The 12,225-nt window shown below is 32.8% G+C and overlaps 1 protein-coding gene across 3 annotated transcripts in view; it reads right to left on the reverse strand.

Moving 5' to 3' along the window:
* Window positions 1-8,986: 8,986 nt before the first annotated feature.
* Window positions 8,987-12,225, reverse strand: part of LOC120782483 (autophagy-related protein 16-1) — a 243,578-nt gene continuing 240,339 nt past the window's right edge. The window contains exon 10 of one of the 3 annotated variants that reach the window (XM_040114780.1): window positions 8,987-9,885. In XM_040114780.1, coding sequence (XP_039970714.1) covers window positions 9,768-9,885 — 118 coding nt within the window. In that variant the 3' untranslated portion in view covers window positions 8,987-9,767. The remainder of the gene's footprint in view (window positions 9,886-12,225) is intronic. The other 2 variants (XM_040114782.1, XM_040114781.1) reach the window with 2 other exon arrangements.

The raw sequence follows: 12,225 nt of genomic DNA on the forward strand, positions 1-12,225 counted from the left end.
TAACGATTGATTTTCGTAACTAACCAATTTTTGTGTTCTTGGCAGATTTGGACTCGTGCAGCCATTATTTTTTTTTGGACTACGCATTTTTCTTTTGCTTAACAGATGCGATTAATCCACAATTTTTCAAAGCTCTTCTGGCCATCCATTCACTAGTTGGCTTGTTAGTAACCTGAGTGGGCTCTTTAGGAGATTATTTAGAATTTTTATGAATTAACCGTTCCATATGACGAGCATCATAATCATTCAATACCCTTGCTCGACCACCAGAGTTGCCCGAAGACGCCAAACTTATTAATTTTTTGCACTGAAATGACTGTTTTTACTAACACCGATTATTTTTGCAATTTCTTTGATTGGTTTTTAGTTTCAGATAACAAAATGATACGGCTTTCCAAATTCTAAGAATTTTTTTCTTGTTAAAGCAAAATATTTTTTCATGGCAAAAAATGCTACAGATGCCTAATTTTGGCTAAATAAATAGTATTATTCGTGCTTAGTTTCAGATGATGCAACTAGTTGTAACTGGTTTACTTAATTCCGTATAAAACGAACCAGCTCCAAAGACCATGAACTAGTTGGTCTCTAAAAGGGTTGTTTCGAAGACATAAATAAAGTCGCTAGAGTCGCCTCAGTAAACTAATAATGAATTTAGCAATGCTTAAGCTTTTAAACTCTTTGGTGTATATGGTTGTATGTTTGTTCTTGGAATGAGAAGTTAACTCAATAAACTGTATATATTTTAAAACAAGAGAATGCGATTTTAGTAAACTGGTGGATGATCTTACTTGGATATGGTTAATGAGTATACCTTTTTACCAAATCAAATAGATTACGATATTTAAAGAGCGAATGCGAAATTAATGAAAGGCACTCACTCACTGAACGCACAATAGCAAAAAATATTCATTTTGCACTTTTTAAACTAAACCCAAAAATAAATAAACTAAAAGTGAAGTGAAGTTATTTATGATGAAAGAATCTTCCCAATTTCATGCGTTATTCCTAAATACTTTTTAAGCACGCGTGTTTCAATAAGAACATAAGCTTACCATTCTTACCTGAACGACTTTAACTTTTCAAAACTCCACTTCATTCAAATACTAAATACTTCTCCAATTCGAACCCACCAGCTGTTTTATAAATGCCACTAGAATTACAGGACATAAAATTACACTTTGCTTATTGGTGGCAACAAAGAGTCGCCTGAAAAGCAATTCACTTTGCTGCTAACTTCTCTTTTATTGCGGCAACATAAAGCACTTCGCCTTTACTTAAGCACTTTAAGGGCCATAAAACACTTTGCAAAAATGGTTGGTCGCGAATCCCTTTGCTTTATGAGCGAGAACTTGATTGCATGTTTGGGGTGGTAGCAAATTGGCTTTACATATATCTATAAACGTAAAAGCATTGAGCATATGTTTATGATGGAATTATCCATACTTTATTTTAAGGGTCTTAGTCTTTAAAAAAAACTTTAAGTGTATTTCAAAAGCCGCAGAAGGTGGTTACTTCATTATAATTATTTTTTTAATTCAAATAATTATAATACTCAATAAATATTTTTGTCATTTTTGTAAATTTTTATACTTTGACATCTAGTGTCTTTGACTAAAACAAATTTTTCTTTCATTGTCGGTTTTAACAACACAAAATTGGCAAGAAACGGTCTCTAACATCACATTCGCAAAATGACTGTATACAAAGATATGTAGGCATCCGCTTTTTAGTGTGTGATAGTTTTCAGCAGACAAAATGTGGATTTTGAATATTTATAATACTTGAGTAGTTTGGCAATAAATCCAGAAGACTCAAGCCACGAACTCGTAGCATTTAAAAGACATAAACGGCAAACTTCTTGAGTGCTTCGAAGACTTAAGCAGCAAACCTCCAATTGATTTTTAAAAGACTTAAGCAACGAACTCGCACTCGTTTAAGAACTTCTTAAAAATTATTCAGATTGTTTAATAGTTTGGTTTATTTTTGAGATTAGGCAAACTATAAGTTTTGAAGACTACATAAATTTAAAAATGATAGCAGTTGATCTGAGATATATGATAATTTGACATGAGATTTTTATTGAAAATTAGGGTTTTTTGGAAAGATGGTTGGCGTACATTACATTACACCGTAAACATTTATACGGCTGCATCGAAAATTGACGATGGAGATGGTGCGTGGACTTACAGACTAGAGTTAGGCATAAGGCTGCCTTTTAAGTTGCCGAAACACTGCAGTATATTTCAAGCTGAGGTCTTTCTTATTAATTGGCGTAGACACCGCTTACGCGATTATAGCCGAGTTAACAACAGCGCGCCAGTCGAATATCATTGTCCTTATTTCGTTTGCCATGGTCGTCATCAAAAGGGGGGTTTCTCATCCGAGGCTGTTGGTAGTTTTTAATTGGGGTGAGCTTTTTACGTGGCGGGTCCCAAACCCAGCGCACAACCCTATGGGGATGTTTCGCCTTCTCACTTTAGCTCGCCTTCGAACGGATGTTTTTAAGCTACCCAGAGGATACTTGGTCAAAGACCGGAAGTCGTGAGCTGCTTGAGTCATATGTAAAAGAATCGTTTCTGGCCACTCCCAAGTGAATGGCGATCGGAGAACTTTCCTCACTTGCGTGAACTTCTACACATGACTCCATCCAGCTGAGGTCTTTGCTTTTGCGAAATCCGCGGAGCTGGCCAATAATGCACCTGCAGGAAATTCCAGAGTCAACGTCTACGTAGACAGCCAAGCAATCAAGGCAGTAACATCGTATCGCATATCGAACAGAAGTGTCTTGGGAAGCTGGGCAGCAGTGGAAAGTGTTGCCAGAAGTCAGAAATTTCACTTTTACTGGATTCCAGACCACAAAATCACAGAGGGCAATGAAATAGTGGACGAGACTACCAAGAATGGTGTACGTCTAACTTCCGAAAACGTGATCAACATTGGGAAACCCATATATTCTCTATATAATGATCTTGACAGAACCATGGTAAATAAAATCAAAACCCGATGGAGCGAGTTACCAGGGTGCTAAACGACAGTTCTGAAGTACATAAAATTCTATTGGCACTTGAAGAGACTGTAGGAACATGATGAGAATACTAACTGATCACTGTCTGGTGATAACACACACCCGCAGGATGGGCTGACCAATCAAGAAGTCTATAGGAAATGTACACAACGCGGCACCAAGGAAACAATGGAACATCCCTTGTGCACTTATCTCGCATTGGCAAGTCTATGCATCTGGGATCCCCACCCCACTATATGATACACTGGAAGAAGTATCGATAGTAAAGTTGCAGAGTCTGTTGAAATTCGTGTCAAGGCAGTTTAAAGGATGACAACTACTCATGGACCTAGGAACTGAATTCCATCTGGTATCGCAAAGCACCAAAACTTGTCTATGCGTAGCTCATTGGCTTACCCGATTAACCTAGCTTAACGTAACCCAGTTTTTATTGGATTTTAATTGAAATAAGCTTTCCTCAATAATATTTTAAACAAAAAATACAATGTTTTTGGGACATAAAGAGGTAAGTTTAAGCTAGGTTTTTTGAAAGAATATTTTCTTTTATAAAGGATAAAAATAAAAAAAAACACAAAAACTTGGATATTTGAACATTATTCATGAATTCTGATGTTATTTTGAAAGGAGTTCTTGCAAAAGTTGGAAATTTTTTATTATCTACGACTTAGTCATAACCTTTTTCTATAAGACTTTTAGTTTTGCGGAAAATCGAAATAAACTGGCTTAAAAAGCTCAATCGAGCTACTGCCCGTCGTTTTCCTTCCCTTCCTGACCGAAAATTATTTCCTCCTTCAGTGCTGCAAATATTACGTTAAGATTATGTACCGTTACTTATTACGCATTTTAGAAATAATGAGTTGCAGTTTAATCAACCCATAATGCAACTCTGAGTGAGTACTTTTTCATAAGAGAGCATTAGTTTATTGCCACACGCTTTCAATAGAAGTGCGTGAGAGCTTAGTCGCCACAAAGAACGTAGCATTAAAGTCAATTAAATTAAAAACGAACAGTATACAACTTAATAAGAAATCTATTTAATAACTGAGCAAAATGCAAAGTCTATCAATGTTCAACTGCTCAAGCAGATGTTGCAACATTCAATGCATCTCGAACATTTCAATCAATTTGCACGGACACAAGCCGATCACGCAGCTGCAAAGGCGAAAAGTGATGCACAGAAACCAAAAAAACGCGAACGCACAACATTTATTGGCAGCGTGGCCCACACAGCTGCAACATTTGTGGCAACATCGTCCTAATTGCAATGAGCCGCTGCTCTCTTTTGCAACTGCTTTTTTTTCGATATTCATTTTGCTTTTGTTTTTCACTTCAGTGCTTGAAACGCGCTTCCCACAACGTACGCCATGGCTGAAGCGCACTCTCTAAAGCTTAAGCCTTGTGCGCATGCGCAGCGCCGACTAATCTGCAAACTTATCTGCATTGTAAATTTTGCGCTATCTATCAGATCAGAGCAGATATAGCTATATGCATATATACATACATAGCATATGCATATGTATTTAGGTATGTATTGGTATAAGGTTAGCGGCAGGCATGCTTAAAGCTTACGCCAGCGAGCAGGTGTTTGAAACAATGCACCAGAGATAACGTTACAAGCAGTTACAAATTTAATTAAAATGTTGCCGCAATGCACTACATGTTGCAAGTAATAAAACTATAGCCTAAATATATAAATTTCCTAGTATTAAAGTGTTCTTTTAACACTTGTGTGTGGAAGAACAGTGATTTTGCATTTGCTTGCACGTGCTTGTCAGTGTGTGTGTTTTGGAGAGTAGAACAGGAAGCATAAAATTTGACTGCACAGACACCATTCTGATTGATAACTGAATAGAAATGTATGCTGTATTAAGTACACATTTGAAGTTGTTATTTCTGGTGATTTTTATTTAATTTTTTTTTGTAATTCTGGCATAATAAAGTCAGGTACCCGTTATTACATAGAAAAGTGTTCTCCAACGCAATTTTTTTCTGACAAACTACCTTCAAGTCTGCAATATCGTGTCTGAGGATTATTTTACGTCAATACAACAACAATAATAACAACAATATTATCTACCCGTATACTCATCATACTGAGGCTGTTGTGTGCACATGAATAGCAAGAATTTATCCTTTTATCGGTCTCAAATATCATAGTTATCACGAAACTTTGCTGGTAGACGAATAACTACTGTAGAAGCATTAAACATTTTACAAAAAATTTTCGACTCTTTTCAAGCTTAAATCGACCGATACTGCTGCAATTTTACTTATCTATATTCGTACGAAGTTCATCAATTGTTGTTGGCTTGTTGGCAAAGATCATAGACTTGACGTAGCCACACAGGAAATAGTCTAATGGCGTCAAATCGCACGACCATGGCGGCCAATTGACTGAGCCATTTCGTGAGATAACACGTTCATCAAACTTGGTTTTCTATAAATCGATTGTGACATTCGCTTCCCCCTGCGGGTATGGGGACCCCCTTTGGGTTCGGGGGGGAAACCGAATATACTCGTGGTAAGGCATGCCTGTCGTAAGAGGCGACTAATATCCTGGCTACCAGTCCAGAGCTGTATGGAAGCTCAACTGGTGGTAGCTTCGGCTACGAGGTCTGACCGGAGACTTAATTCTGGTACCACGGAGAGCAGTAGCCCTTGGAGGTAACTCCAATCTGCTCATTGGGCTTGGCCCTTTGTGGAGATTCGTGGTGGTTGGTTAAAACCCAAATGGTTTTCAGTTGAATGTGGAGTTGCATTGCAACCGGGTGCGGATTGCACGGCAGCGGTTTTCGATGTGAACCCGACCAAGGTGGTTAGTGTGCCATGCCACACTGTCATGTTGGAACTACACGTTGTCTAAGCCCATATCATCCATTTCGGCCGAAAAATATTCGGATATTATTGAGCGGTAGCTATTCCCATTCACAGTAATGTGCCGGTTTTTATCATCACGGAAGAAGTACGGCCCATAAACCGCACCAAACTGTAATTTTTTCGGGATTCAATGGTGACTCACGGATACCCTACATCCACACTTTTTGCAATATTCGATCTGAACAATTTCTGCGAAGATTGCACCATTATCTTAGACAATTCCGCGCCAAGTTTCTTAAAGATATCTTGTCAAATGAATAAATTTGCCACAGAACCATTTAATTCGAAGCGTTTAGTTTATATATATGTTAGTTATATGCTATATTCAGCCAATCAGAACAATTTCTTCGGAGATTACATTATTGTCTTGGGCAGCATCCCATGCCACATTTCTGAACGGTATCTCATCAAATTAAAAAGTTAACCTTCCCAGACATCTCTGTAACAAAATAAAATAAAGAGACAGGAGTTGCCATATTTTGCCACACATTTAGCATGTATAATTATTTATTATTGTAATCAAGTAGTGCTTAACCCTGAAATGGCTCTTACAAAATGGCAAATAAAAATATTTTCATGAAATATATGTATGTGTATATCTATGTATGTATTACAAAAACTTATAATTTCGAGCTTACAAACTGACTTTTACGATTACAAGCATTTACAAATTCATTTATTTAATTTTACATATTTAGGTGTATGTATGTATGTTTAAATTTATAGGTAATCAAAAGCAATTAACTTTATGCGTAAAATATTAGCTTATAATTAGCATACATCGCCAGAGCATGTATGTATGTGTGTATGTTTGTGTAAAAAAATACAATAATAATTGAAAAGAGTAGAGAAAGGTGATGCTTACATAATCACGGCTTTGCGCTCGCCTTTCATTAACAATTTACCTTAAAAAGCTTTCTTCATATGCATTTGCTTATGCAAATATATTTGTATGCATATGTTTTAGTAGTATAACTGTATTTCAGTTGTATAACTGTATGCACTTTCATTTGTTTCTTTTGTATGCCTGCGAAACGAGCATAGTCCTTGAAGGAAAGTAACTTTGTGAGTAGCGAAAAATATTTTATCAGCACTGTCGTTTTTTTTTTTTCATAATTTTTTTCTATTTATTTATAATATTTGAAGTAATTGAAAACATATACATTTTATTGTATTAAAAACTGCTGGAAGAGCAAACAAAATTAATGAATTTTAATTATAGCTTTTTTAGGATAATTATAACTACAAATATAATTTTAATGGTAAAAAAGTTTTAATTTACTTATATTTTTATCAAAAAAAAAATCGAAAAAGTTAAATTTTTCAAAAAAAATAAAAAAAAATGAATAAATTTTAATTACATCAGTTTTCTTACTGTTGTTTAGTTAAAAACATTTATAATTATAATTTTTGTTGCAAAAAGTTTCAATTTATTTATTTATATAAAAAAAAACACGAAAATGTTAAATTTTATAATAAAAAATTAAAAAAATAATGAATTCTAATTTTTTTATTTTAAGGACAAGAAATTATTTTTTTGATTGTTTGTTAAAATATTTAATTTATTTTTTTTTATAAAAAAATACCGATAAAGTTAAATTTAAGAAAAACAAAATTCTACAAAAATTTGGTTAAATTATAATTATAATTTTTTTGGTAAAAAAATTTTAACTTATTTAATTTTATCAAAAAAAAAATAGAAAAAGCTAAGATTTATAATAAAAAATTTAAAAAAAATTATGAATTTTAATTTGATGAATTTTAATTTTTTTAAGGGCAAAAAAATATTTTTTCTATTATTGTGTAGTTGGAAACAATTATAATTATAATATTTGTAATAAAAAGATGCGATTTATTTATTTTAATAAAAAAAAAAACATTCAAAAAAGTTAAATTTTATAATAAAAAAAATTTATGAGTTTTATTTTTATTTTTTTTAAGGGTAAGATATTATAATTCTTCCTGTTGTGATTTAAAAACAATTTTAATTATAAATTTTGTGGTCGAAAACAATTACACTAATAATTTTTGTAGAAAAAAAATTTTAATTTATTTTATCATTGAAAAAAAGTGGGAAACTTAAATTTTATGAAAAAAAAAATGTTAAATAAATTTCATAAACATTTGTTTTGTTACCCAAAAAATTTTATCAATCACAATATATAATTTTCATTACTATTTCGTAATTTTCAAATTAACCAAAAAAATTTTAAATAATAAAATTTTGGCTAAAAAATATTTTTTCTTTTAGTCTTGTCTTCATAAACAATTATAGTTGCCAATGCTGTAATCAAATAAAATTAAAATATATTTTTATTAATTTTTTTACATGCTTTTAGGCGCGTGACCTACTAGTAAAAATAAAAATTATGTCTATAAAATGAAATATTAGTTTGATATTAAAAAAATCGCCGCAGATAAAAAAAACATATGTAGTTGTAGATTTCTTTTCATAATTTTTCTCATTTTTCTTTTTTTTATTAATTAAAAAATACATTACGCTTATTTTTTTAATAAAAAAAAATGTTTTTCTTAATGTTTGTCCTTATAAAAAAATATAACAAAATAAAATGAAAAATTCTTTAGTAAAATTAAATTTTAATTGATTTAAGTTGTAGTAAATTTTTTTTAACATACTTTTAGACGCAATAATATTATACATATCTTATATCAAATGTTACATTAAAAATTCGTTTCATAAATTTCGCAAACGTTTCAATTTGATTACCAAAAATATAACTGCGGTTTTATCAGTATTTTTGCTTTGCTTCTTTTTAATTAATTTAAAAAAATAAAGCATTTTAACTTATTTGTGTTTCTAATCATATACATATATTGTTTTGCCTATTATTGTGTCCTTATGAACACAAAAATTAATTACATAATTAGACTTAATTACTTAATTAATTTTTGTAATTAATTAATTTTTTAATTTTAATTCATTTTTGTAATTAAATAATTAATTGTTCGCTTTTTTAATTAATTTTTAATTTCAATTAATTTTTGCTTTTAAATTAAATTTTGTAATTAATTAATTAATTTTCATTATAAAAAAAATATTTTTTTGTGGAAAATATACTTTTAGGCGTGTGACTCACTAGCCAAAACTAAATTAAGTTTTTAATAAATTCTTAAGTAAATTAAATTATTAATAAAAAATATACATAATTTTAGCTGTCAACCAGCAGTCGTAATATTTTTATAAATTTTATAAAAGTCCAAATAATCAAATTTTATGTCCTCAATAAGGTAATTTGCTCCAGGCAATTTCTAATACATTATTAAAATTTATCAACATGTTTTACAAAAATTATTGCAAATATACATATACCGAAAGAATTGCTTATTATAGTTAACAATTAACTTTTACAAATACAAAACTTTTTTTTTTTGTTTGTCGTTTTTATAAATTCAGCGCACTTTACTTGTAACTACGTGACTATTTGCCATTTTTGTTGTTATAATTGCTAAACATTGACTTTAGGTTTGCTGCTGCTGCACAACAACAATTTTCTATACTGCCACCTTGCGCTGCAAGCAAATATTACTTATAATTAAAACATATATAAAAAAACTACTTGCAACATTGCAAAATACACAATTACTTTCTTGAGTTGCATGCTTCACCCCCCTAACGCCAACTGCTGAACGCCCACGCACTCGCACCGAAACTTTCACACCTTGTAGTTGTTGTTCTTGTTGTTGTTGTTACAATGTAAATTGCGCCTTGCTTGCAGGGTTGCTTCCACTTGCAACCGCTGCCAAACAATAGCTGCCACTTAGCCATGTTGCCCGCCCCGCGCCGCCGTGTTCGCTGCTGTTGCTGTTGTCGCCTCGTCGGCTGTCATTGCCGCTCGCTTCGCGGCTACGATTCGGTGTAAATGATGCAGCGTTTGCCTTTACCCACGGAGGCCAGCGCATTGCTGTTGGGGCACCAACTGACCGCGTTCACCGCCGAGCTGTGAAAGAAACCGGAACCATAACTGTTAAGTGTTCGGGCGAAGTGATTAAAACCCAGCACAACAAAGGGAAGAGAAAAGAAAAACAAAAATAGCAATGCAAAAAAAAGCAACAAAAAATTGTATGTGTGGTGCAAATGCCAAATTAGGTGTGTTAATATGCGCGATTATATGTGCGAAAAATAAAAATAAAAAAAGAGATAATGAAAACATTTATCCAGAAATATAAAATAAAATGTGCAAATTTCAGGAACTTGACAAAAGGTAAAAGTGTAAGTATAGAAAGGAGTTTTAGTAAAAAGTTATTTGAAAGAGTAGTGGTTAGTAAAGATATCCAGCAGGAAGTTTGAAAAAGGAATTAAAAAATATTGAACGAACTGGCAAAAATTTCTGGGTATTACACTTGTTGAAGTTTAGACAGAGAGGTATTCGGTTTCTAGTCCTTTATTAAAAGCTAAAATTATCAACAACAATTGAGTATTACGACATTACTGAAAATCTATATATGCCGTAGTAAGACCTAACCTTCAAAAAAAAATTTTGAAAGATTGGTTCGGGAGCTATACCATTTTGAGAGGCGTTAGTTCTGGTATACAAAAAACTTTATCAAAAAGTATATTAATTTTCTACGAAGTTGGTAACACCCACATGGAAATGTTGGAGATAATATAAAATATATATAGAAGATGAACGTGACTAGTAAATGCTACCAAAACGTTTTCCGTTGGACGTACGTGAAATTTGAAGCTCATTATAGCTTCGGTGAAGCTGAATAGCTATTATTCCTTTTATAGAAAAAAAATTCATCTGAGAGAAAAGATGGCTTCAAAACTGTTATTCGGGTTGTCAAGAACTACTGAATTGCGAACAATTCATATGAGTTCCGAAAACGTTGAAAGCAATGGATGTTCAAAAACGCAGTAACAGCATAATACAGAAAATTATTTTGGATTAAAGTAAAAAGAAGTAACTAAAGATAATTACTGGCATTCCAAAGGTTTGGACCTACCGAATATAAAGCACAAAAAGCGAAAGCTTCAAGCTGGCAAAGTTAGGACGTCTATATTTTTTGTCTATATTTTTTGAAAGAACATGCAAGAACATCGGAAAGAGGCTATTGTGTACAGTTATTGGAACGTCAGAAGGCCCAAGCTAAGAAAAAAGTTCCTATTAAATTAATGCACAGTGTCAAAAAAACAATAAATACAGCAAAATTGTCGAAATTGTGCTGCGAATTACGAAATGTATCGAAACTATTCTACAGCAAACTTTCTTGTTCTCAAAAAATAACATATTGCTCACTAGGTATTGCATAGTATAATTTTTGAAATTAAAAAAAAAAATATTAGAGTGAAAGAATATAATAAAAATGAAACAATAAAAATGAAATAGTAAGGAATCGTTGAGAATGTTGGAAAAGTCTCACAGTGATTCAATTAAAGCCTTCATTGGAGACATGCCTCGTTCTGGACCTCTTCAGCTGATGAAAATATTAAAAAAGTGAAGGATATGGTGTTTTACAATCGTCACGCAAGTGTGAGAGAGATGGCAAGAGAGGTCGACATCTCTCGCGAGTCCGTTAGAAAGATTTTGGTTGATATTTTGGGTATGAAACGCGTTATTGCTCGACTCGTCCCAATAAAGCTGAGTTTTTTTTTCAAAAAGAGAACCATAAACAGATCTCTTTGGACATGGTTGATGGTGCGAATTCCGATCCCACATTGATGGAGAGCTATATATACTACTATACTGCCGATGAGACATGGGTTTATTAGTTTTACATGCAAACAAGTTAATAATCATCGGAATGGAGGGGAAAAACGAGCCGAAACCAAAAAAAAAGCCCAAAGCCAAACCCAAAGCCGCCGAAAAATCAAAGGGATTTCATTGTTTTTTTCGATATTCGTGGGCAGACGGTGAATAAGCAGTTCTATTTCACCGTATTGAGGGGTTTGCTTGAGAACATTCGTCGAAAACGGCTGCAATTGTGGCAAAACAATTAATGCATTTTACACGATGATAATGCACCATCACATCGAGCCACGATTGTGACCAAATTTAAAGCCAAAAACGCAGTGAATACCAGCGATCAACCACCGTATTCACCAGATTTGGCTCCGTGTGATTTTTTCTTACTCCCCAAACCGAAATTGTTCTTATGAAAAATGTTTCGAGGACAGGAAAAGTCGCTGGCATAACTGTATTACATCTGGTGGGGACTACTTTGAAGGCGACAAAATAAATATTGATGAATGATCAAATATTTTGTGTTTTGTTTACAATTTTCGGATATTTTTTTGTCACAATGCATTTCTCAAACATTGACGAATATTTTAGATAAAAAGTCAAGTATAGGTACTGGGG

The sequence above is a fragment of the Bactrocera tryoni genome, chromosome 1, assembly GCF_016617805.1.
Source record: "Bactrocera tryoni isolate S06 chromosome 1, CSIRO_BtryS06_freeze2, whole genome shotgun sequence".
Taxonomy (NCBI): Eukaryota; Metazoa; Arthropoda; class Insecta; order Diptera; family Tephritidae; genus Bactrocera; species Bactrocera tryoni.